The sequence below is a fragment of the Eleutherodactylus coqui genome, chromosome 10 (genome assembly GCF_035609145.1).
Source record: "Eleutherodactylus coqui strain aEleCoq1 chromosome 10, aEleCoq1.hap1, whole genome shotgun sequence".
NCBI classification, from domain to species: Eukaryota; Metazoa; Chordata; class Amphibia; order Anura; family Eleutherodactylidae; genus Eleutherodactylus; species Eleutherodactylus coqui.
The window spans coordinates 58137791-58165422 of NC_089846.1; the positions used below are offsets into that span (position 1 = coordinate 58137791).

The 27632-nt window shown below is 44.0% G+C and overlaps 1 protein-coding gene across 5 annotated transcripts in view; it reads left to right on the top strand.

The window, feature by feature from the left end:
* LOC136580482 (N-acetyllactosaminide alpha-1,3-galactosyltransferase-like) overlaps positions 1-20564 on the top strand; it is a 40790-nt gene extending 20226 nt beyond the window's left edge. Inside the window, exons 1-6 of one of the 5 annotated variants that reach the window (XM_066581077.1) lie at positions 3168-3195; positions 12047-12120; positions 13008-13096; positions 16243-16380; positions 16774-17044; positions 19474-20564. In XM_066581077.1, the coding sequence (XP_066437174.1) occupies positions 13089-13096; positions 16243-16380; positions 16774-17044; positions 19474-19881 (825 nt within the window). In that variant the 5' untranslated portion in view covers positions 3168-3195; positions 12047-12120; positions 13008-13088 and the 3' untranslated portion in view covers positions 19882-20564. Of the gene's footprint in view, positions 1-3073; positions 3196-3563; positions 3638-12046; positions 12121-13007; positions 13097-16242; positions 16381-16773; positions 17045-19473 lie in introns of those variants that run through there. The other 4 variants (XM_066581075.1, XM_066581072.1, XM_066581076.1 and 1 more) reach the window with 4 other exon arrangements.
* The last annotated feature ends 7068 nt before the right edge of the window (positions 20565-27632 follow it).

Consider the following 27632-nt stretch of genomic DNA (forward strand, 5'->3'; position numbering starts at 1 on the left):
TATATTGGCAGAATAAGTCTAAAGAAAGTTAGCCATCTGTATTGTGAATAAAACAGAGCCTTTATTACAAGTGTTACAGCTTACATAGCAAAAGAAGGATGCGTTTCGGTCTATGAAAGACCTTGGTCACCTATGATCTTGTGCAAACATAGCTTCCTTATGAAGCCTATGTAATTAAAACTAATTAAAAACATGAGAGTTACCTCCTACTCCTACATTATTCAAGCAAGGATATATGAACAGGCAAATGAATATTTGCAATCAGAGAAGTGAAAACAGAGAATGGTAGCTCCCACAGCCTTGATGGTAGGCCAGGGAAAGGCTGTGGGAGCTACCATTTTTTATTTTACTCTCTCTTTAAGCTACTTATATCTAATGGGGATATTTTTTCTAGCTTTGTTGGTCTAGATTTTTTGACCTAGCACTGAGCTATTCAGACAGCGGCTGTACTCTTTATTGAAAGGGTTTTTGGATAGGAGGAGAATCCTCTCCTTCAGGTCCACGCTATCCTATACACAGCCTGACTATCTGATTAATGTCAGAAATCTAAAAGCTGCGGTATCCATGCGTAAGACTTTAGGCCATGAGTACTAATTTTGTCTCATACCCCTAACAGTCTTTTTTTTTTACTCAGCTTTATATACTGACAAGCTTCAACATTAAAAGAACTCAGTCTAGCTCTGAGGACAGCTCTAACAATTGAGCTATTCTCGTCTTTTCTCTATATTCTCTGAATCTTTTTAGAGATTGCATATTGGGTTTGGAGACCAGATGGGCTTCTGTATTAGCTAGAACCCATCAGTGAACCAGACAGGGTTAGGACATGATCCGCACCCCAGCTAGTATCTAAGTTCATCCCCTTATAGCTTTGAGAGAATCTTGATAGTAGATGTTCAACATTGGACTAACATCGCTTTGATTTTGATTCTACCTTGTTCTAAGCTCTATTAGACTAAAACTCTTCTTTAGCTGCTCTGTATATCTAAAATACGAATCCTCCTGAAGAGCCACACACATGGAGTGGCGAAACGCGTAGAGTCTAAACCGTTTATAGTTGAAGTAAACGAGCAGAATTATATACTAAAGAGCTTAACCACACAGCATACACAATCTGTACGAAGTTTTTAATGAGCTGGTCACCTACAGAGACATTCTCCATTGAAATTCATTACTCAGGAATAACATACTTACCTTTACATACCATTGGGGTACTTGGAGACACACTCTCTGTAGCATTCTATTTGAAAATAAGACCGTAGATTCAGTCTTTTTAGTAATTAAAACACTTCTATCCGAGACCCCACCAGCCCAGGCACTCTCTATAAACAAGACCCTATCAATTTCTATTGAATGAATTTCACAAAGGGTCTTTAGTCTGAGTGAAAGACTTTAAGCGTGGAGGCCATAAACGAGTTGTTAAGCCCGTATTGGCATTTCTTCTAATTCACCACTAGGCCTCTCCGCAGCCTACTGTCGGACCCTCAGTTCATCCGACACACTATTAATAACCCTAGCCGGTGGGGCTCAGACCGTATGTGTGAATGTTTGTCCAAGTGTAGTAGGTGCGCCACTTCCTCTTGTCTTGGCGACACCATTTGTGTGTGTTATATGTTGTGCCCTAAGTGCAGTTTTTAATGAAACTTCAATAAAATTTATCTCTTTTACGTTCGTCTTTTCTGTGACAGGGCCTTTATAATTTTGAAAAGACTTGCTGCCTCTCCGTGAATTTGTTTAATGTAGTCAATGGGGTTCGTTACTCGAGTAGAGCTCTCAAATTTTACGAAAAGCTTGACTGGAATAACGCGGACCCGAGCATTTGGGTGCTCGCTCATCTCTATTCGCAATCCTTCTGATCCCTTTCTAACTTCTTTTTCTTTCCCATCATGATAGTATCTTCCATGCTTCTTAGATTCTCCTTTAATTTCTTATGCATGGTTTCAAACTCCTCTGTTTTCATGGAATCCATCAGTGTGGTCTCTGTTGTTTTAATATCATTTCTTACTGAATCAAGTTTTAAATTTTCATATTTGATAATCAAACTAATTTATTTAATGGATCATTCAGATAGAATTTTGTTCCATTCAGCTATGAATTCTTTTGAAAATTTGGTGGTGGGAGATTTTCTAATTCTCAGACCTCTCGGTATCATCTGCAGTTCTAAATATCTAGACAAACTGCTCATATCCCACCAGACTCTTAGTTTGTTCTTTTTACTTTTTTCAAATGCATATACAAGGGCTTTAACATCTTTGTTTGATCCATGAGAAGAAATGGTGTGATTAAACATCATACTTTTTATATTTTCCTACGCGGCCATCTGAAGTCTAGATCACCGCATAGAGGTACACCCCTTCTGTCTGTCACACATGGGTTGATCTGAAGTCTGGGTCACCGTATGGAGGTGCTACGATCAAGTCTCTTTAAATTGCCTGCATTGTCATTACTTCCAATCGTGCCTTGTATGCTGCTAAAGTTGTTCCAGGCCCTGACCATTCCCCAGGGACCTGAGGTACTATAGAACTGTCTGTGGCTCATTTATTTCCCCGCTGATATCCATACCGGGGGTGTACTGAAACAGTGGTGTCACCCGTGACAAGCTCTGCACCTGTTTTCCTGTTTATTGGGCATCCCAGAGGCCCAGCACTGCCCCGGCCTTGGCTACGTGCTTCCCTCCGGGAGTGAGCATGGTAAGTGCTGCTGTGACAAGCCAGCATCTTGCCCTCCAGCTCCTCAGCGTATGCCATGTGTCCAGGGTCACCCTTTGGGATGCTGCAATAGGTCATTAATAGTATTTCCATTGAAAATGCCTTTAATGAATCCATTCAAAAGAATGGATTTCATGTTTGTGCAAGTTTTGTGCACATGCATAATTCCTACGCGTGAATATCAGTCGTGTGATTAAGCTCTAACTCATCTTGCACCTATTTTATTTCCTTGAGCGACGACAGGTTCCTCCTGAGCAGTCCATGTCTATCCATTTCCCTTCTCCATTTTCTTTGCATTTTTTTCTCTCATTGTTACTTCTTGAGATTCCTCGTTAGGACATGAACATTAGTTTAGTTTGAGCACAAAGAGCCACAGGCTAGAGATGAAACATGAGAGGCTGCACCTCCTACTTATTCTCCACCTATACATATCTGCGAGACTTACTGGGAAAGTATATACAAGAAGGTCGACTTCTGGACGGAGAACATGGTGAGCCTCCTTCATATACTTGATATTATGCTTTTTATTCAGAAGTTGATCTCTGATTCTGTTTATTACATGGGATTCCTGTCCTTTTCTCTGGGGTTACAGGTGGCGGTGATACAACAAGTACAGGGGCAGGCGGTGGAGCAAGTGGGAACACAGCAATGTGACGATAACATGTGATATATAGTTTTTAAGACACAAACAAGGTGGGGGTAGTATAGGAGGTGTGGGGCAGGAAGGGTAAATGATAGGCAAAAGTGGAAAGCCATAGGGAGGGGCAAGGGGCGTATTGCAGGGGTGGGGGACTAGATCAGGAGGTATGGTATGTTTCTTTAAAGAGGTGAGTCTGAAGTTCCACGTGACCAGAATTGTCTGGATGTTTTGGGGTAAAGCATTCCTGAGGATCAGCGCTGCTCTAGAGAAGTCCTGGAGGCGAGTGTGTGAGGTTCGTATTAGGGGGACATCTAGTCTGACTGTGTTGGCAGACCGGAGCGCATGGGGTGGGTGATGTATGGACAGGAGGAAAGCGATAAACGGTGGTACAGCGCCATGGGGAGCTTTGTAGGTGAGGGTGATGAGTTTAAATTGAGTTCTGTAGTGTATAGGCAGCCATTGCAGCGACTGGCATAGTGCAAAAGCATCTGAGAAGCAGTTGTGTTAGGAGGAGACTTGCGGTTGTTGGAGTGGGGTGTGTGGCGCAGGCGTGGGGGGGCAGTTATGGTGTCGCCCGGGGGTCGTCTGGTCAGGTTGGCGTCCGGTCTAGGGTCAGGCGTGAGGTCCGTGGCGCTGCTGGGCAGGGCCTCTGCGGCCAGACTCGGAGTTCCCCTGTTGGGGGGTGCGGCCGGAGGAGGGCCGGTCTATGCGCATTACCGGCCAGCGTGTCACCAAGTCCTGCCCTGACCTAAGCGGGGCTTTTGGTATTTAGCTCCACAGACTCTGTCAGTCCCTACCAGTGTTTGCTTGTTCTCCAGCTAACACCTGCTCAGGTTTCTCCTCCAGTCTGCTGACCCGGTTTTGCTCTGACTTGGATTTAGTCTGTTCCTTGTTTGTACTTTGATTACTAGGCGCTCTAGTCCTCCGTTATTGGTACAATTTGTCTCTCTGTTAGTTGCTCTCTCCTCTCCTTGTCCTTGGATCCCCATTAGTGCAGAGTAGGGACCGCCGCCTAGTTGTCGCCATGGGGTTTAGCCTAGTTGGGCAACTAGGTAGGGACAGGGGAGAGGGTTGGTTGTTAGGGACTTCCAGTCTTCCGTTCCTAACCAACCCTGACAAGTTTGATAGAAAGATGAGTCTAGCTGCCGCATTTAGTATGGATAGGAGAGGGGAGAGTTTGGTGCAAGGAAGGCCAAACCCCGTCTTCAAAAAAGATGAAATTGTTTAAAAAGTGCTCAGAAAGTTGTAAAACCCCAAAATGGTAGCAATAAGTTAAACATCATTATAACTCACACTATGTATGTTCTAAAAACACAAGTTAAAAAACAATGGCACTTAAAAAGTTTTAAAAGCATTTTAATACAGTACATAAAATGGTACCGCTAAATAATATAACTCATTCTTCCATAAACAAATGCTCATGTGTCGGCGGAAGAATTAAAAAAGTTATGGCTTTTGGAAGACGATGTGATATGATTGTGTATTGATATGAGGGTACACAGAGTACCAACGACCACAGTGAAAAGAATGTACCCGACGTCTCCACACCCTCCTCCCCTTCACTGGGAACAATAAAAAAAATTGTTCTGACAGGTATGTGTGTAACTAGAAAGGGATGGGCCCCATAGAAAATTCTGAATTGGAGCCGTTCTCTCTTGAGCATAAACATTGACCAGCCCCATGTAAAATATTCATATCGAGATTTGCTTGGAAAAAGCTTAAAAGTAAATCTAGGCGTCTCCGTGTGCCCTTACCTTTACAGGCTTAGGAATGGTGGAACAAACACCTAGGCACTACTATGTTACCTCATCTAAGCACTAATATGTTACCTCATCTAAGTGTAGTGGCCCAGAATAAATATTCTTGGCGCCTCCATAAATGTCATACATGTAATGTCTTGTGTAGATGCACTGTGCAGAAACTGTCTTGTCATTTGTTATGTGTGTTGCACAGCTGCAGTGGATGAAGAGTTAATGTCTGTGAATATATCCATCTCATGTCATGTAGAAGAGTAATAGGGACAGCCCCGTGGGCTTTTGACAGAAAGTGGTGATAGGGTGAATGCCGAGAGAGAATGTCCAATCCACATGCGATCCACTTAGTGGAGAGCTGCAATAGTAAACAAAAATAAACCCCCTATCAAGAACTGGTGGGGGTCATACATTCAAATTCTGAGTGACCCTACTGTGCTTCAAACAAAAATGAATAGTAGAATACTCACTCAGGAGAGGGAAGAAAATAAACCCAGCAGCAACCAGGTAGATCTCTCCCCCCTGTGGGTCCAGAAGAGCCTTGTATAAATATGGTGCTACGCCAGGTCCATCAAGATCCACAGCCACTCCATATAATAAAGGGTCCAATTTCATGAAACAGACAACAAAAGACTCTCCAACAGGGGAGTCAGAAAACACACACACATACAACGCGTTTCGGCTATAAAGCCTTTTTCAAGTATAAAAATACATGCCTAATTTCTAGCATATATATAATAATCTAACGTCACGTGCCGTTCGGTGCAAGGTGCCATTGTTCTGATGTGAAAGAGGCGGGGGTTGTGCGTCATCCGACTGCCGTCACATGAACAATGCCGTATTACGGGGGCACATGGGTGCGTGAGGTGGGCGGGATTATGCGCCACGTGACTGCCGTCGCATCACTGATACGGAGGCACGTAAGGTGCGTGATGGGGTGGGGGTTTGGGTCACATGACAGCCGTCACATGGCTCATCACGTAACAGAGGTACGCAGGAGAAGGGGTCCACTGAAACCATGTGGACTAATCAAGGTGGAACGCAGACGTGCGTGTCACTCAGTGTCACATGAGCCAACCTCTACTCTCCCACTTAATGAGCATTATTATTTGAAATCAATAGCCATGTCAATGTACATAGAATGACCACACTGCTTATAAATAAAAAAATACTATCCATACAAGCAGTCCTCCATTAAGAAGATAATATATAACAATTCAAAAAATAATAAAAGTTTTATTTTTTTAAGTTTTTTTTAAAAAGGATTGATTCACTAAATAATTATTGATGGTATATAATGTAAAGCCCATCCAAATGTTGTAGAAGGAATATTAAAATGTAAATAGGATTAATAGCTACACTTGTAAATTAATCTCTAAAAATATTAGGTACCACCTATTAAAAATAGGAAATATGCATAATCTCATAATAGAGGGATATGAAAAGGTATAATGACTAAAATCAAGCACATGCACATGCACACTCACAAAACATAAACTCAACATACATAACAGATATCTTTTTTACCACTATGTCTTAAATGGGAGGTTGAAGTTTTCAATATTGTATATACACCTGCAATGGTGTGGATGAGCCCCTTTATGGATTATCAGAGGTACATTTATACACGATTAGAGATGAGCGAACCTACTCGGCCACGCCCCTTTTTTGCCCGAGCGCCGCGATTTTCGAGTACTTCCGTACTCGGGCGAAAAGATTCGGGGGGTGCCGTGGGTGAGTGGGGGGTTGCAGCGGTGAGTGGGGGGTGAGGGAGAGAGAGAGGGCTCCCCCCTGTTCCCCGCTGCTACCCCCTGCTCCGCCATACCTCCCCCCGCCCCCCGGCACCTCCCGAATCTTTTCACTCGAGTACGGTAGTACTCGAAAATCGCGGTGCTTGATCGAGTAATTACTCGAAACGAGTATATTCGCTCATCTCTATACACGATTGGTCAATTGTGTGCGGGTTCTCTTGGGGGGTTAGTGCTTGGTTACTCAGCCCCAGAGTGGCAGTGCTTAGACTACTGATGATAATTCTTCTCTCTTCACTTTTCTGGCCTCATGGGCAGATATGTGTACCACTAGTTTGTGATTACACCGTGTTTCTATTGTGGGTCCTTCCACAGTAAGGCATAGGGTAGTTAGTTTTCGGACTGGACCTCTCAATCTAAGGGTATTGGTCCTTATATAGGTGGACACTTAGAAAAAAGTCAGTCGGTGGTCAAGGACGACTCCACAGTATGGGGGGGTCAAGCTAGAATATATACCGACCCGTTACGTCTTGTATAGGGCCCAGAGTGGTACTAGGGTCCTAAGTTGTAGACCGTAAGTGATATAGTTTTAGGTCAAATATAGATCAAATTCTATTCTTAATTTTTTATGTGGATCTTATGTGGATCAACGCGTTTCCCTAGCCTTATTCATACATTAGGCTAGTTCATCAGGATCCATAACTTGCTTTGCTAGTGGAAGAGTAGCATCTATTTCCCCTGTTTAAAGACATATTTGTATCATAAACCAAGATATATCCTAGTAGGAGTAGTTTTTAAATGTGTCCTGATAGGAATATTTCAGACGCAGACATGCCTCCATAATTATATAGGGCTGAATACTATTGAGAGAGTAGATATTATCTCTTCAATAGGAAAATGAGGCTCTCCCACTTTGCTGTAATACTGACAGTTGTTTCTAGTGTATGCAGTACCAGGCACTTGGGCCCTGTGCTGTCAGTCTACCTGTGGAAGCCTCATGCAAATGAGCTGACTGCCATGTGTACAACTTAGATAGAGTATGTTGTATGCCACATGGGAATCAGGTCCCTAGTATTCAGAGCCCCGCTCATAAGCACCCCAGGGCTTTATACAGACTATGCTGGAAATTTTGATTCCAGCATAAACCCTGTTAGAATGGCTAGCATGCAGGTATTACTGTTATCCTGCTTTCTATTATCCTTTGCCAGTAATCAGTAAAGCAGTCGATAGACATATATATCTGCCTGCAGTTGCACTACCTATCTATGGTGCTAGGAGCTAGACACAGCATGTGCTCATGCCTGCTCAGACAGTCCTGGTATGAGACGCCTGCCCCTCCACTTATGAAGGAGTAGCTCCTCCCTTGGCTGTCATAGATTCTCCTCCCCCTTCCCCGAGAGGTAAGAGGGGGGGGGGGGAGAAATCTGAGTAAAGGGTTTTGCGTATAGATAAGACTGTACAGCCCAGCCAATGTCTAGAAAAAATGCTGAGTTGGTGCAGCATATTGGATAATTCTAGGTTTATTTATTATTATTCAGTAGACATATAGTCTCACCTCTTTAGGCCGTATAAACCTGATAGATTACCAATATGCCAATTTTAAGGAAACTAGTGTTAGACCAATCTATGTTTAACTCATTACGATGACATTGCGTTATAGCCTCAACTGTTTATCTGCATAAGTGTTTTACTCTTAACGATTATAGTACTCGTGATGCAATAATTTTTCGATGTCTTTATATTGAAGATTTTAAATGAAGACTGCAAAAGATAGTGATTCATTCAGGCCTTCCGGTGCACTTCTTTTTAGCCGATCAATCCAGGCCGTTTCTTTTTGCATAAGTTTACGATCCATGTTGCCTCTTCTGCCCGTTGATCTTATCAATTCTATACCTTTAAATTTCAATACGTTTGGATTGTTTTGGTGGGCGTCGCGGACATGGTTTGCCAAACTTGTTCGTTCCTTTCTGTTGATATTTCCTATGTGTGCTAGGACTCTTTTGCGCAACTGCTGCATGTTTTTTCCTACATAATTGTGCGGGCACGGACATGTTCCTAGATAGACTACCGCAGTGGAACGGCAATTGATGAAATCTTTGATCTCAAATTCTTGTCCAGTGCTGGCACTGCGGAATGTCTTAGCTCTCTCCATAAATATGCACGCCTTGCAACCCGAACACGGGTATGACCCCTTTAGCGAGTTCCTGCCGAGCCAGTATCCTCTAGTGTTCGGGTGAAATGGCTGTGCTCTAGTCTGTCCCGTAAGTTCCTCCCTCTACGGTACGTGATGTTGGGCCGCTCATGCAGACAGCTGACTAGATCTGTGTCTCTTCCCATTAATTCCCAGTATTTAGAGATTATCCTCCTCGTCTCGCTATGTTCCACATTGTACGTACTAACAAGCCTTATTTTGTTCTCCTCAGTGTTTGTGCGATTCTCTTTTCTGCCCATCAGAAGTTGTTCTCTTGGCATCTCTGATACTGTGTGTCGTGCCTCTGAAATGACATCCACAGGATATCCTCTCTGTCTGAATCTCTTGGCCATATCATTTGCCTTTATTTGAAAGTCAAGATCATTAGAACAGTTCCTTTTAGTTCTCAAAAATTGTCCCTTTGGTATCCCTTTTTTAAGAGACCATGGATGGTGACTTTCATAGCGCAACAGAGTTTGTTGAAGTTAGTTTACGATAAAGTGAGCTGTCTAGAAGCCCCGTGGATGTTTTGGTGATTTTGATATCCAGAAATGTGATGCTGTCCTGTTGTATCTCGCTCGTAAAAAAACAGACCCAATTCGTTGATATTTAGAATCTTCACAAATTCATTGAACTCGGCTCTCTGTCCTGACCATAATATCAATATGTCATCGATAGATCTGAGCCAAAGGTCAATTTTAGACGTCCATGCTTGGTACGCCTCAGTGAAGACGGTTTTCTCCTCCCACCAGCCCAGGTAGAGATTTGCATAACTGGGGGCACAAGGGCTCCCCATCGCGGTCCCCCTGAGCTGGTGGGAGAATTTTCCATAGAACAGAAAGTAATTGTGGCTGAGGACGAATTCCAATAGCCTCAATACAAGGACATTGTGTTGGTGGTAATTTGTCCCTCTTTGTTCGAGGAAAAATGTAACCGCTCCCAGACCTCCATTGTGTGGTATAGATGTGTACAGGGCTTCAACGTCCAGGCTTGCTAGTAGTACTCCTTCTGGAACGTATATGCCATTCAGATGTCTTAGGACGTCCGTTGTATCCTGGACATAAGAGGGCAATGCCTCCACAAAAGGACGCAAGATTACGTCAATGTATTGACTGATATTCTGTGTAATGCTTTCTATCCCTGATACTATAGGACGTCCTTTGAGTAGTGACGTACCTTTATGTATTTTCGGTATAGAGTAGAATGTAGCTATCTGTGGATGTTTTATGAGTAGAAACCCATATTCTTGAGTGCTGATAAGGCAGTCTTTTAGGGCCTGTTCCAGCAGTTCTTTGAGCTCTTTTTGATATTTATCAGTTGGAGCATGGTCCAGGCGACCATAGCTTTTGGCATCTTTAAGAAGGGTTAGGCACATCTCCTTATAGTACTGCGTGTCCATTACTACAATGTTCCCCCCTTTATCTGCAGGTTTTATTGTTATACTCTTGTCTTCTTCCAGTGTTCTTAGAGCTCTTTTTTCTTTTTTGGAAAGATTTTGATAATGCCCAAAAGTGCATTAATATGGCCATACAGAAGTGCATAACCCCACTTGCTATTGCGGGACAACCCCTTTAAGTCCTTTATATTGCAGTCATGCTTACCTATTAGAGTGTACATGTGGTTTACGCTACATTGGTCATACAACTAATGCTTTAACAGTCAGAATCAACCAACACCGCTTCAACATATCTAAGTGATGCCAGAAACATAGTGTCTCCAAGCATTTTAGTCAGAAATATGACTGCAATATACGTTAATTGCATCTGGGCTGCTGATTGGGCACCTCTATTGACTTCAATGGAGGCCGTCTGCACGGATTCCATGGCAAAATGGAGCATGCTGTGAATTTTCTTATGTTCGTGGAATACGCAATTCGTATCCGCAAGTGTGAAGCAAAAATCAAAAATGCATGCCTCTCACTTCACACGTTTTACTACAGGAAGTCTGCGCGGATGCCGATCATGGAATCCACAATGTAAATCCAGTCATGTGAGCCCCGCCTAAGACCCTCTTCCTCAGATTCAGCATTTTAAAAGCTATGAAGTTAAGGCCCCCTGTCCATGGGCTTTGCGGTATTCCGCGGCGGATCTCCACCGCAGAAGCCGCCACCCAGGAGCAGGAGCCGGCAGACAGATCTCCGCTGTCAGCCTATCTGACAGATAGGCTGATCGCGGAGAATCGCATCAATTCACAGCAATTGCCGGCCTCGAGCGGAGAATCACAATGATTCTCCGCTCATAGACAGGGGCCCGTCGCTTTTCATAGCAACGCTATGGAAAGGTTCAGACGGCGTGATTTGCCGGCCTTAGTGTATGAGGCTCATTAGAGCTAACAGATTCTCTTTAATCCCTTTAATACAGTGCACTGCATGTAGGATTACATTTACTTAAAATGGCCCTGTTGGATATATGTTCGCAGTTTTAAGATTTTGGCTGTGTTAATGTGTTATTACTTAACTAATGAATAATAGGGTATTAATTAGAGTTGAGCGAACATACTCTGCCGAGCTTGATGCTCATTTGAGTATTAGCGTACTCGATGGTGCTCGTTACTCGAACGAGCATCAAGCCGTGCTCGACCCCGCCCCAGTTTTTGGCTCCTCCCCACTGTGACGTGCCTGTTTTGGCCCCTCCCCACCGTGACGCAGCGTGCGCCATTGGCAAATTCTTTGTCTGGTAGAAGGAGAGAGACACACACAAACCAAGAAAAAAAAAAAGCTCGGGACCCGTCATCCCACATACAAAAATGCTCAAGTCTCCCATTGTAGCCAATGGGGTTTGTTACTCGAGTAGAGATCTTGAATTTTACGAAAAGCTGGACTCGAATAACGCGGACCCGAGCATTTGGGTACTCGCTCATCTCTAGTATTAATTATCGTAGTGATTTGAATAGCATGTGCAGATAGTGGATCAACCTGATGCCCACACGGTTAACTCTTTACACCTATTTTTGAGGTTTTTGGGCTTAAGTTTCTTAATAATCTGTTTTCATCCAAATGTCTCTCGATACAGACTACCAAGCAAAGGCTACTCTGCTGCATACTGCTTATGTCTCTAACCTATGTTATCTACATGAGATCCTTAATGTGAGTATGAAAATACTAACAGATTTTAAATGCTACCATAATTTCCAAAGATCTAAAAGCAAAAAATGCTACAAATGCATATGTCTGGCTCCAGTGCTAACACTTAGAAAAGAGGAGGAGCTATGACTGGTTCCGGTCAGGGGCGTAAGTATAGTGGATGCAGAGGACGCGGTTGCACCCGGGACCAGGAGCCTTGGGGGGCTCATAAGGCCTCTCTTCTCTATATACGGAGCCTAGTACTATGAATAAAATATTATATTTGGGAGCCCTATTTCAAATTTTAGCATTGGGGCGCGGAAGCTTCAAGTTATGCCTCTGGTTCCGGTCTGGTCAAGCTAAGATGCAGCTTGCAGCAGCAGTAATCTCCTCCCACTGTTCTGTCTGCAGTGGAGACCAAGCAAGGTAAATTCTGGGAGTAAAGTGGAGGTAGAATAGTACAAAGAGAAACCGGGGGAGGAGAGGAGAAGAAAATGGGGGTGAAGAGTGGGTGGAATGAAAAAAGGTGGAAGTTAAATATGAAGATTGTGATGGAGACTCAGGAGAGTTGCAAAACGTAAGGTGTTCACATAAAATTTGGACTGTGGTCATCAATCGCATACCTCCAACACATTAGACTGATCATACCACCAAATCCAATTGTGATATTATAATTTTATGGTTCAGCCTTCAGCAGTTTAGCATTCTGAAACTAAGCTGTCACAGCCCCTCCTCTTTTCCAAATAATAACTACTACAGTCTTGTTAAAAGGACGGTAAACAAAAATAAATTGATGAAGAAAAAAATACCTAATAATTATTGTTCTGCAACATTCAACCCTTAGTGTATACCTCAGGGGTGGGCTTTAGACAAAAAGGGTGGGGCTTAGCTTGTTTGGTTTTTCATTGCAGATAATACAGTGAAATATCAAATGGAGAAGGAAATGTGGAAGCAATGAATTCCTCCTGCACAAGAAGGCTCTCATCAGTTGCATGTTTTTGTTAGTATTTTTTTACTACCCCTTTAATACTGTACATATAATTAACCGATAATCCCATACAAAGTGTTTCTTCAACCCCATTAGGGGACCAAACACTATATATGTAGGACACTTGGTCCTGGGCTTTAAACTCACACTACTGTAAATGGCGCGGGTTTAAAGCTCCTGCAACCTAACAGGAGCAGGTTGGGTGCCCAAATTTCAGAAATAGCCAGGAACCCTGAGGAGAAGATGGAATCCGGTATATAACTACTTCTAATTCCTCTCTTTCGGGAAACACAGTGCTTAATAAGTACCATGAAGTGATGTTTCCTCTATTCAACCTGGTGATGACATGATCGCCAAGTGCCATCTGACATGGCACAGTTCTGCCAGTGACTAATATCACCATAAGAGGATATTTTCATCTGTAACTGGGACTCCTATGGATGCTGCAGCTACAGTGGAAAACTGCAAAATAAAAAAAATGACATTGTGACAAAAATATTAAGGGCAGGAGTCCACTATTCCTCCCCCATGGGTCTTTCTGCATTCTCTCATCTACAACGTCCACAGTAGCTGGTCAGTGAAGACTCTGATACAATCCTTGTTTTGGACAATTGTAGCAGAAAATCTCACTTTATTAGAAAAAACAGACTCCAAGGAGAGCCCGATGCCAATTGCGGAACTGCAATGCTTTTATAGACATCAATGGGCCAGGTCTCAACCTGTTGCCTGGCCCCTTGAAGCTAATCAAGCCTCACTTACTGCCCGACTCTGAGGCTCACAGTCAGCCATGCAACCCTCCATGCTCATTAGACACCATTATGATGCCCGCCCACCATCAGGAGTGGCCTCCTCTACAGTCCTGCTTTGCCACCTAAAGCAGTACTGCTAGCCCCACATGGCTTTCACCCTAGAGGGATGGGGGCCCTTCTATCCCTTACCTCTGCTGCCGACAGCAATACTGCTAAGCCTCCTCATAAATTCCTTAGCTCTGCTACCAATAGTAATACTGCTAAGTCTCATGGGCCCATTTGCTGCCTGCCTTGAGCTCCACTGTAAGGCGCACCCACCCGCAGGTATGGCCTCCTTTACTACACTGCTCTGCCGCTGACAGCTGTACCGCTAGTTGCTGAGAGCATACGTGATAGCTTTTATCCTGGGGGAGTAGCCCTTGTAACTCTTAGCTCTGCCATTAACAGCTTTACTGCTAAGCTCTGTGTTTCCGAATGCTGCCTCTCTCCCAACACAGTGCCACAAGGCCACCGCAGGCCACACTTGAAAAAAATAAAAAATCACTAATCATGGTCAACATTGCATATTTTCGTGAGGTGCTCTACTGGGTCGGCATTTTTTGCTGTGTCCTGCTGTAGATGGACTTCCTACCCCATTGTGCTACCTTTCCTTATCCCCAGACAAAGGTCTACCTCTTTTTGCCACCTTTTCTTCTCTAGCCCTCTGGGCACCCGCCCCATGCTGGTCTACCTCTTCTCCATACATAAGGACATATATTGTGACCCAGCATTGCCTTCTGTAAAGAATCATTCAGATTTCCACGTAAACACATGCAGCAACTGAACAAGACCCGTTTAGACGTTCAGTTTCTGCATGCAGAAAACTGAACAGCGCACCGTTCAGTGTAAACGGCAGTGGTTTATTTTTATACAACTGCTTGCTTACAGTAATTAGAGCCGGTGGGGGGAAGAATGCTCCCCAGCCAGCTCAGCCTCCATGCCAGCAGCGCTGTGAGTGATGCCAACGATACTCACTCCTGGACATCATTTGTCAACAGCTCGTCCCATGTAAAAGGACCATTAGGCTTTAGACAGTTTGCCTGGCTGGGGTTTGGGGTGCTTGCTCCTTCCAAGGTTAATTTCTCGCATCCAGAGGTGTAAATTGAAGCTTCTGGGCCCCAATGCAAAACCTGTAACAGGGCCCCCAACTATAATGCTTTATTCATAGTACTGGGCTCCCTATATAGAGAAGACAGGCCTTATAGGCTCCCTAAGGCTCCTGGGCCTGGGTGTAACAGCATTTTAAGAACTAGAAATTTAAAAAATGATTTGTACACATTACCCAGACTAAAATGAAAAAAAGATAAATGTATGTAATAAAGGTATTAAAAAACAGTCCTATGCCACAAAAATAATTACTAATCCAAAGAGGAAAAATTAGGGGTGTTAAACCACTATATGCGTAAAATCACTCAAGTGTTTGGTCATTTAGGAGTGATTAAAATCTGATCATTAAGGGGTTAATTTACTGACTAGAACCTGTGACAAGGATTGTCAAAGAACTGAGTTTGCAGGATGGAAAGTGACTTGCTTTTGTTACAAACAAACCAAACTGGTTTTTCATGTTTGCTATAAACCACATCATTTCCACATGGAGCCTCTACTTTCTCAACCTCCAATGCAGCTCTGCACAATTCACAGTGGTTGTGCAGGAAAAACTTCAAGGGTTCCCCAAGGACAAACTAGTGCTGTGACCTTTAATCTCAGGATCAGTGGAGGTCCTAGAAGTGGAACCTCCCCATCCTGATTGCACCTAGTCTTCCACAGCAGGAGCTATTCCTTCCAGCAGGGAACTTCCCTCAGAGATGGCCAAGCCCCCTCATAGACCATGAGGACAACCCCTTTAAACCACTTTAGGACTGATTTACATACATATGGTTTATTGGTTTGGTAAATGTTGCACCCTTTTTGCTTTTCTTTTGCATGATCTCAGTCTTCACCTGAGACTTCAGGTTTTTTAGTCAACTTTTGAACAGTGTAATAGCTGTAGACACTTAGACCACCAACCTGGCGGCCATTTAAAATAAGAATTTAGAATGGCTGCACTACCCGATTAATACAGGAATGTGCAGTTGCTTAACCCACTAGACCCTGTCCACTTTTTGAAAAAGTGTCAGGGCCCAACATAAAAGCCTTAAAAAAAAATCACAATTTCGCACTTTTGTGAAAACTGCGTCTGTTGTATGCCAGCAAACTGGCTTACGAAGCTTAGTGGATATGCCCATTGAGTTTGCATAGTGGTCACAGTAAACGGCAACTTCCCCGTGATTGCTGTGCAACCCAAAGTTGCAATGTAGTTGTATGAAGCTTCATATGTGGTAATTAATATGGTGGTATTCACTCTGTTTTATACTTGGCATGTTCTTTTAGTTGCTCTCCTAAGGTGCCTTCTACAACATCTTGGGGAGCACCTATCGTGTGGGAAGGAACATTTGATCACGAGGAGGAAAATCGCTTTCATCAGGATCATGGAACTGTTGTTGGTCTCTCGGTATTTGCAGTTGGAAAGTGAGTGGACATGATCTGTTTTCTAAAGCCTCTTACAGAATATACGTGGGCAGTTTATACCACAGTATAGGAGGGCCATATCCAAGCAGCCAGGATGGATACCAGCTTGAAAGAGGGAATAATATATATAAGATAGACTAACATGGAGGGTAGTGAAGTGCAAGCAAGAAAGACGGTGCATATTTGGAAACTGGTGGGTGACTAGAAGACCTAGATCCAAGATGGCCAACAATAGGTGTACGTTCGTGCCCCTGATTGCAGTAGGATTTATTTTTTGTGCCTGTAATTCATCAATTTGGTATTTTAGGAATATATTTACATTTCTGGGTGCCCATGTATACTGCATTAGGGTACATTGGTGTTTTAATGTCATTTCTGCTCTGCTCTCTTTAGGTATCTTGAGACTTACCTTGAAGACTTCCTGGTTTCGGCCAATCGCTACTTCATGCCCAGCCTGCCCTGCATAGTCTATATCCTTACTGACAATCCAAAAGATGTGCCCACAATCCATGTGCGCCCTGCTATGTCCATCACCATCCTACAGGTGCCTCTCCGGCATCGCTGGCAGGACATCTCTATGATGCGCATGATGGATCTGCAAGATATAGTGCTGCCTCTTGCTCGTGGTCAAGTGGATTACCTTTTCTGCATGGATGTTGATCAGGTATGATGACTACGTTGTGGGCGATAAATAAGAAGAGATGATTAGATAGATATGAAGACATACCGTCAGTAGGGGTGGCACTGCTTCAGTAAGGACTGGGCTTAGAAAGGATGGCTTAGCTCACTCCTCACAGCCACACAACTTTTCCAGAACCACCTGTTGCACGGGTGAAGGGGAACCAGTCAAGATGCTGGCACAGAATGACATTGACAACACATGCTTTGTTTGAAAACATGCTTTTACTAATAACCATTATAATGTCTGTAGCACAACAGTAGGCAAAACTAGTCCCTTTTCACAGTCATTCGCCAATCATTCTAAGCATGTGGTACTACAATGGTTTTTAAAGGGGTTGTACTAGAACCACAAGTTATTCCCTATCCATAGGAGAGGAGATAACTTGCCGATTGGTTGGGGTTCAACTGCTGAGGTTCCCACTAATTTCGAGAATGGGCATCCTGTGTCTCCCATCCTCTTTACTGCGGAATTACTGCACCTCCGCAGTGAGCAGGAGACTGAATGGAGTGTTAGTCATGCAGGCGCACTACTGCTAAATTAATTTTCAGTGGACTCCCGTAGTTAGCCGAGTAGCAGTAGGTGTGCATGCTAAGCCAGCACTCTAGACATTCTGACAGCACTACGGGAAGGGGGGGGGGGGGGTGAAATGACCCCACAGTGACAGGAGGAGGGGGATTTTGGAGCCTGTTCTCAGAATACTGGGATTCTCTGTGCTGAGGCCCCCCACTGATCAGCAAGTTATCTCTATCCTGTGGATAGGAGATAACTTGTGTTTCTGGTACAAACCCTCTAATTTGAGTAGTACAGTCCCACAACCAGAATCCTTTCCAGTCTTTTTTCTCCTTCTCAAATGTAATTTCTCTGTTCTGTGACACACCTTCTCACCCAGATGCATGGGAGTTACTTTTTCTAGGTCTCTCTGTGTCTCACATCAACTACGAAATCAGAAGATGACACCACTTCCTCTCAAATTCACTACCTACTTCCATTTGACCCATCACTTATCTCCCTGTTGATACTTTATATTTAACAATCTTTAAAGCGATCCTCCAGCGGGATGCATATTACCTGCAATTATCCTGCTGTCCCTCCAATCTGCCGGTTCCTGGTCCCAATATTGGCTGTTCAAGATGGCCAATGCAATTTTCAGACTATTGATGCCCCACAGTGCATTGGCAGTGTTAGACTACCAATGTACTATGTGCAAAAATCTATATGTATATAGCTCCAGCAAGTTGTTTCAGATGTGTCCAACCAAGATGCCATCTGTGCTCCTTATTATAATATTTTCTTCCTCTACGACATCCCAGACTTTTTATAATTATTTAGAGATGATATCACCACTCCTGGTATTTTGTTACTGAATGTACTATCTGTTGTGAGTAATACGGCAGATGTACATCACATAAATCAGAACTACCTATTGCTGAGCAAATATTTGCTCCTGATCACTCCTCAGGTATATTGAGACATCACGTTACCCATTCACAGCATCCAGACATTTGTTGCAAATCTACTATAGGGATATATTCTCACTTAAAGTCACTGGCATAGAAAAGGTGTTCTGCCTGGCAAGAGGTAGAGATTGGTTTAAAGATGTGCTTTCAAGAGAGATTTATTGGATTATGCAGTTAAAAAACAGATTTCCACATAGTCTTAACCTTAGATCTGATCTTATGTTTATATACTGTTTTTGTATTATTTTCTATTGGTTTTCATGTGTTTCATTTCCTCATTATTTATTAATTAGTAGGACTGGTCATTATTCATTAGTAGGAGTGGTCATGCTTTTGTTATGTCATATCCTGTTACCTTTAAATTACTTGCTTCTTATACAGGCTATATGCTATGATTAAGGCTTAGTTTTTTGCCGAAACGCACAGGTCCCTGTTCTCACATGTCAGCATTTTTACTTTTTTATGGATATATTCTAATAAAGATTAATTTATCAGTAGATGTGATGGAGCTCTATACATCGTTTTTTCCACATTGCATTTCTCAGAAACTGGCTTGGTATTGTTCTCTGTGCACTCCCCTTATTGGAGATTGGCTATTTGGATATATAGATATAATCAATGTACTATACCTGCTCTCTGATTGGCAAGCACTGCTCACGTGATCAAAGCTGGCCAATCAGAAAGTAGTGCACAGTGTGCATTAGCTAGTTAGAAAATTGCAACTGAAAATGGGACCCAGAACCGTCAGATTGGAGTGATGGCCGAGAACTACTACTGCAGGTAATTTCCATCCTTTCCATCCCTCCAGTTCCCGGACAGATTTTATCCCAAAACTGGAGGATCGCTTTTAAAGAACGTACTCCAACAAATAAACACCCATTTCAATGCCAAATGGATATGTGGACAGTCTAGGACAATACCCTTATATTTTCTTCTTTCTCTACATATCTTTAGATATTCTCTTCTAATTATGGACCGGAGACTCTCGATGACCTTGTGGCTCAGCTACATTCTGGATATTACTTACAAAGCAGAGAGGAGCTTCCATATGAAACAAACTCTCTATCTGCAGCCTTCATACCTCCCACAATGGGTATATTTTACTACCATGCAGCTGTGTTTGGCGGATCGCTGGCTCGCCTCACTAACCTCACCTCTAGCTGTCTAAATGGTATCTTAAAGGACAAAAAAAGTGGCGTGGAGGCCATCTGGCATGATGAAAGCCACCTCAACAGGTACCTAGCTCTGGAATATTTACCATCAAAGGTGCTATCCCCTGAGTATTGCTGGGACAACAGGTTATGGCTGAGGTATCACAAACTGCGCTGGGCAAAAAAAAGCTATGAGAAAACACGAGTATGACCCAGACAAAGGAAGCCACGAGGTGGTTACTTATCCTAAGTGACTGGACAGTGAGTGACCAACGTGAAGCAGATGGACTCCAATGGAAGGGAATATGTCTTTGTGTCCTCACAAAGACTGAAACTTCTCCTTGCTGTTCCCTCTTCCTTCTCCAACTGTCCTTCCCGCTCTTGTGTTCCTTCTTTTCTTTCTTCCTTGGACTTCCTAACTCTGCCCCCTCTTCCTTTTGTTAACCACTCCCTTCCCACTCCTCGTTAGCCTCATCATGGGCGGACTTCTCCCACAGCCTTGCAGGCCTCCACTCTGGCCTTTTCTATCTTTGTGATAAGTTTGTCCATGTTACAGGGCACAAGACATATTCCCTTTCATTGGAGTCCATCTGCTTCACATTGGTATGGCTAGGGTGGTTCTGTTGCCTTTTAGCTCTGACAGGGCGGAGACGGTGGAGTGTGTGGCTCCTGAGTCAGTTGGTTCGCAGAGGGAGCCAATTGGAAAATTGGGTCTCCCAAGTCAGCTACTGTGCAGCGGGAGGCAGTACGGATATTTCCCAAAATGGTGAGGCGACAGATGGTGGGGGGCGCCAAGGACTTCCCCTCTTATGGTTAGATTGGGGTTCACAATATGTTATTTTTATGTTATGTATTTATGTAATAAAATGGCTGCTGTGGATAAATTATCCAAAAGTAAGTGATATGTCATTATTGGGATATTTGAGGGGAAATGGGTAGAGGTAAAAAGGTTTAAGGCTACAGCTGGGGAACGACTCTGTTATACCCAGGTCATGAAACTTGTACTTTTTAGAAGTAATGTTTTTTGTTAACTTTTTATTTTTGGTGTAGTAAAGCTGTAACTGGGTGTCATTGAAGTCTGGAGAAGGCCAGGGTCACACCACATTGTTTCATCCTATTGAAATGTCCCTTTTTTTATCATTGTTAAAAGAAACTGATTGGGTTGTGCAACAGGATGCAAGATAAAGCCTATCCCTACCTTGTAGCATTCCGCTGTCTTGTACAAAAACAAATGGATCTGTCAGGGATTTTTTGCTTTTCAAGACAGATAAATAAGTTCACAGCCAGTTTGACAAATGCACCCGTGCCGGTCAAGATGGTAGGTGTCTTTTTTCTTTTTTTTAAGCTTAAGGCCTGTTTCATCGCACGATTTTCTCATGATGTGACAGTACGGAAATCGCATTTATGTGAAGCCCATGCTTTCCTATGGGTTCCTCTACATTAGCAATGTTTTGTAGCCTGCGACATTGCGAGAAAAAAAATCGTGTGTTGCTAGATATGCCCACGACCCGCAATGTTTTGTAGCCCATATTTCCCTATGGAGCTCCTACTGTATTGCATTGCATGAACTTGCAATTTTCGTGCGATGCAATATGATTTCAACGTTAGTAACTCCTATTAACTTTCTAGCTAAAAAATCTTCAGATTTCATTGCGCAAGAAAATCACGGGTAGCAGCGATGCAATGCTACATTTTTTCCAGGAAAAAACCTTGACTGATGCGATATTGCAGTGATTTTGTAGCAGCAATATCACTGTCGCCTGTGTAAAGCAGGCCTAATATATAAAGGTTATTTTATAACTACCTGTATACTCCCATATGGATGCTGCCGCTACTTTCTACATATTTTAGTATCCATAGTCGTCAAACTTATGGCCCATGGCCGAATATGATTTTTCTTCCACCTGTGTATGGTATGACTGCTTCTTATGTCACGGAAAGAGGTTATTGCTATATCATAAGCGCTATAGCCTCTGTTCATGACTCAAGGAGTAGTTATAGAATCCTAGAATGGTAGAGTTGGAAGGGACCTCCAGGGTCATCGGGTCCAACCCCCTGCTCAGTGCAGGATTCACTAAATCATCCCAGACAGATGTCTGTCCAGCCTCTGTTTGAACACTTCCATTGAAGGAGAACTCACCTCCTCCCGTAGCAACCTGTTCCACTCATTGATCACCCTCACTGTCAGAAAGTTTTTTTCTAATATCTAATCTGTGTCTCCTCCCTTTCAGTTTCATCCCATTGCTTCTAGTCTTTCCTTGTGTAGATGAGAATAGGGCTGATCCCTCTGCACTGTGACAGCCCTTCAGATAGTTGTAGACAGCTATTAAGTCTCCTCTCAGTCTTCTTTTTGCAAGCTAAACATTCCCAGATCCTTTAACCGTTCCTCATAGGATATGATTTGTAGACCGCTCACCATCTTGGTAACTCTTCTCTGAACTTGCTCCAGTTTGTCTATGTCTTTTTTAAAATGGGGTGCCCAGAACTGGACACAGTATTCCAGATGAGGTCTGACTAAGGAAGAGTAGAGGCGGATAATTACCTCATGTGATCTAGACTCTATTCTTCTCTTAATACATCCCAGAATTGTGTTTACCTTTTTTGCTGCTGCATCACATTGTTGACTCATGTTCAGTCTATGATCTATTAGTGTACCCAAGTCTTTTTCACGTGTGCTGCTGCTTAGCCCAATTCCTCCCATTCTGTATGTGTTTTTTTTTTCATTTTTCTTCCCCAGATATAGGACTTTGCATTTCTTCTTGTTAAATACCATTCTGTTAGTTGCCGCCCACTGTTCAAGATTTTCTAGATCTTTTTGAATACTCTCTCTTCCCTAGTGTTAGCTATTAGAGATGAGCGAGCGTACTCGGAAAAGCACTACTCGCTCGAGTAATTTGCTTTATCCGAGTATCGCTGTGCTCGTCCCTGAAGATTTGGGTGCCGCTGCGGCTGACAGGTGAGTCGCAGGGGAGAGCGGGCGGGAGAGAGGGAGAGAAAGATCTCCCCTCCGTTCCTCCCCGCTCTCCCCTGCAGCTCCCCGCTCCGTGCCGGCACCCGAATCTTCAGGGACAAGCACAGCGATACTCGGATAAAGCAAATTACTCGAGCGAGTAGTGCTTTTCCGAGTACGCTCGCTCATCCCTATTAGCTATCCCTCCTAGCTTTGTGTCATCAGCAAATTTGATCAGTTTCCCATCAATTCCCTTCTACAGATCATTTATAAAAATGTTGAACACCACTGCTCCTAGGACAGAGCCTTGTGGTACCCCACTTGATACATTCTTCCACTTGGATGTGCAGCCATTTATGACCACTCTTTGAGTACGATCACTCAGCCAGTTGTGAATCCACCTAACAGTTGCCTTGTCAGTCCCATATTTGGTAATTTGTTCAATACCATGCACATGTAAAGGGTTGAAGGAAAAGAAGTATTTGGTTGTGTTTGACACATGTATCATAGTCTGCCTTGTTGAAAACCTCTTGAGCTGTTAATGAATGCATTTAAAAAGAGGGGGGGGAAAGGAAATGCGCAATCTAGTGTAGTATTCCAAGAAGCATAGATAATTGCCTAATAAGTGATATGCTCTCACTTGAAACAGTTGTACAAAATATGTAAATGACGACACTTGGGCCCTTTTACGCTGATCTTTCCAGCGATAATCACTCAGTGAGTGGAGGTGGAGCCGGCCAGAGGTTGCTCCAGCCGCCTGCCTCCATTCACTGTAAACCAGATGAGCGACAGCCTGGTTACACAGGCCAATTTTCGTTTGATTTTTACGCCTACAGAAACTGAACAACAAACGTTGGGCCGCTGCCGGTATTTACACTGAATGATTATTGTTCAAATTCCCCCAATCCAGCGAAAATTTGAATGAGGATTGGCTTGTGTAAAAGGGCCTTGAGTATTTTATCCTAGAACAATGTTGGTCTCGTGGGAGTAAACAAGAGCCTGTAGCTGCAAGCTTCGAGGGGTTAGAGGAAGAGCGACATTCCAGGCTCCTTTATAACAGAATCTATTTTGGACTTTGGAAAAATTCAAGAGGACGATGATGAGAAAGCAATTCTATGTATTTAATAGTTTTTTCTCCAGTGTAGTCACAGAGGAAAAGAATATATCAGATGAGATGCAGAGGAATAAAGTAAACTCACCATTAAATGTCACCAGTTTAACCAAAGAAGAAGTGCAGAGCCACCTTAAAAAGATTAAAATAAACAAATCACAGGTTCCTGATAGCATATACCCCTGGGTTCTAAGGGACTTGAGTAATATGATAGCAGACTGTTGTTTCTTATATTTAACGACTCTATGGTGACGGGGTCTGTGCCACTGGATTGGCACATATCCAATGTGGTGCCAGTATTCAAAAATGGGTCAAAGAGTGAGCCCAGAAACTACAGGTGGTTGTATAACTCAGTATCAGCATGGGTTAATGAGAGATCATTCCTGTCAAACCAATCTGAATAGCCTATTCTAGACTGGGAGGACTTCCCCATCCCTTTAACTCGCTCCCCAATAATAATGACAAGACCATAAAAGTTGCTGGCATAAATTTTGTGTGAAGGCCACAGCTTTATTTAAATTTTTTTATATATAACAGAACATTTAACTTTCACTCCTATTTTTTCCCATGCCTACAAACGTCTTGTTAAACTCGCTGATAGTCCACTAACTGTAAACAAGCGTGAGAAAGCCCATAATGGCCTGTAAACGCCTTCCTTCCCCAGCTGGCATGGAAAGTCCAATTTCTACCGCCAAGAAGGATGCAGCGTAAACCTACGCTGCACTCTGCCCCCCACATGCCAGCGACAGAGCCGCCTCGACTCTGTCCTGTAGCCCTGAAAGGAATGTATCCATTCCTATATCGCTGAGGTGCACCCCGTCGCACCTCATCATCCCTGGCTCCCTCCTTTCTAGCTCCAAATGCCTGATAGTTACTCCACCTAGCGATCTTACAAATTTAGACATCATAAAATTAATGCTTCTCCTCACCCTCTCGATGGCTTCTGCATCCCTTGCTTCCTTCCAAAATCTCCTCGCAACAATATCAGACCACACTAATATAACTTTTTTTAAAAACTTTTTAAAACGAACCATGTCCTCCTTCATTAATGTTGTTAACTCCGCTACCTTCACCCTTCCTAAATCGTTTCCTCCGGCATGAATAACTAGCACCACCTTTTCAGAAGACCATCTGCTGATACATAAGACTTCGTGGAGCAGCCTGGCCCATTGCAAACCCCTGATGCCATGCCATCTCACTTGAGCATCCTGTATTCCTAGGTTCGCACCAATGGGCCTGGACCCTGCTCGTTTTTCGGCCCAATAGACATACGAATGAACGACCACCCAAACTGTCCAGCCCGATTCTGTAAAAGGAAAACAAAAGAAAGCACCAACACGGCACACAATCCCCATTTGCTACGGGGCTATCAAAACACTCTCCGATCAGGTCGGACGTATGACCTGTATGCCTCCGACCTCCATCGGCCCACCCTTTTCACCTTTTCCCCTTTTAAGCCGCAAGCAAAAGCCGACATCGCTGCGCCGATTCTAAAGGAGTGAGTGCCGAACTCACTTGGTTCAAAGCCTAACTTAGACAAGCATGCGCGCATGACTGCCCCAAACTGGAATTTCGTCAATGAGGAACCTGACGCGTGCGCAAAGAGCGGTCCCGATCCTCTGTGTTGCCATGAACTCTCTTAGTAAGACTATTGGGCACCATCTGGATCCCAGGGCTGCTATTCGCAGCCATTCGCCTGCGCCATAGACGTCCGTTTTGGACTTCCTGATACATAGCTTTAAATCTTGATCACTACACATGACGTCCGCGAAAGACAGGCTGCCCTGTCTCCTCCTGCTTAGGGATACTAGCTCCCCATGCCTCAGCGCTGCAAAAAAAGCGAGCAAAAAAGCTGCCCGAAACAACGCCACCTCCTGCTCGTCGCTGCAAACCGACTCCAGTACTTCTAGCATTGCGCCAAGTAATTCAAAAGTTATCGGTCTCCTGTCGTCTTTAGACGACTTCACTTTTCTCCAACCTTTTATTATCTGACCAAAGACGAAATCTTTGGTTACATCACGTGCACCGTGTAATCTAAGCAAAAAGGCGATTGCTGTTAAATGCTTCCGCGCCGCGTCCGCCGATGCGCCCCGCTTACGCAACTCCGTTAACGTATTCAGTGTCACCGATCTAGCCTGTTCTCCATCGGGAAATTGACCCCCTGCTGCCGCCATTCATGTGCTCCAAATAGTATTGTACCGCTTCCACGTTGATTCCGCCACTGAATTGCGAATCAGAGTTAGGAGCTCTCTTCTACTATCTCCCACAAGAAAGCCGTGCAACATACCCCCTCGTCGTCCGCCGTCGGGTGCAGCTCCCTGAAACTCTCCATCTGGAAACGAGAAAGAGCTTCAGCAGTTCTATTGAAGATACCACGCACATGTATTGCCTTCAACTTAATGTTATATTGCAAACATCTTAGGACCAAGTGGCGAAGCACCGCCAAAACCAGTAAGGATGAAGACGACTGCTTGTTTACCGCTCTGACCACCGTCTGATTATCCGACCAGAAACAGATATTTTTATCCTCCAACACTGGTCCCCAGATCTCCATGGCTACCATCAAAGGAAAAATTTCCAATAGCGCAATGTTCTTCACCCATCGTTTTGACACCCACTCCGCTGGCCATGGAGCGTTGCACCAACTGTTTCCCAATATAACTCCAAAGCCCCAAGAGCCCGACGTGTCTGCAAAAAGGCACAAATTCTCGTTTGCCACTTCTCCCGATTGGCAAATCACCTGACCGTTAAAAGTCTGGAGAAAAATCTGCCATACGTGTAGGTCCGCCCGGATTCCTTTCGTCACTCTGACGAAATGGTGCTTCTCTCTAACCCCCGTCGTTGCCAACGACAAACGCCTAGCAAATGGGCGGCCCATGGGAATGACCCGACACGCAAAATTTAGCAAACCGATCAACACTTGAAACTGGTGCAGTGTAGCCTTGCGCGAACTGCCAACCATTTTTACCGTTTGCCGCAGCCTCGCCACTTTATCTTCCGGTAGCCGGAAAACCATCTCGCGCGTGTCTATTTCTATGCCCAAAAAGGTGAGGCACGACGAAGGACCGACCGTTTTGTCATGCGATAGTGGGACACCCGCTTTCTCCTTCAGCGCTTGAAATGACGAGAGTAGAAAACCGCACACTTTTGAATCCGACGGCCCGACAAACAAAAAATCGTCCAAGTAATGTAGCGCCAATGAGATGCCCATCTCGAATCTAAGCATCCATTCCAAAAAGGAACTGAAAACTTCGAAATAGTAGCACAAGATAGAGCAACCCATCGGCAGACACGTCTACGAAATATAAACCGTCAACGCGGCAACCCAGTAAATGGAAACAGTCAGGGTGCAGTGGGAGCAGACGAAAGGCCGATTCAATATCCACCTTCGCCAGAAGGACTCCGGGACCCGCCTGCCGGACTAAGTATATCGCCCTATCGAAAGACGTATACGACACCGCCGTTTGGTCTTTTGAAATCCCGTCGTTGACTGAGTCGCCCGGGAGTCTGCTCCAGGATTAGCTGAATCCAGGCGTCAGTTGCCTTTGTAGCCCAACTGACATTTTTTACTCCCGAAATCTGACAATGAAAATCCTCGTCATAGCGCCACCAAGCTGAACCTCCATGCAGCTTGTAGGCGCTATGTATGGTATTAATGTACACCAGCAGCACCGGACCTTTTTGCGGATGTTGCTGGCATACCACATGGGCCAGGGTCAAGATTGTTTGCAACCAGTTACTAAACGTTTTCGCAATCTTGGGTTTTTTCTCCCCGCTCCGTTCCGAAAAACGTTCCTTGTCCACTGCGACATGCTCCACCGACAGGAGCGACCAAATGTCGACGTAACAACCGCACTTTATTTTTTCCACCACATCATCCGCGAGGCCCACACCCAACGGG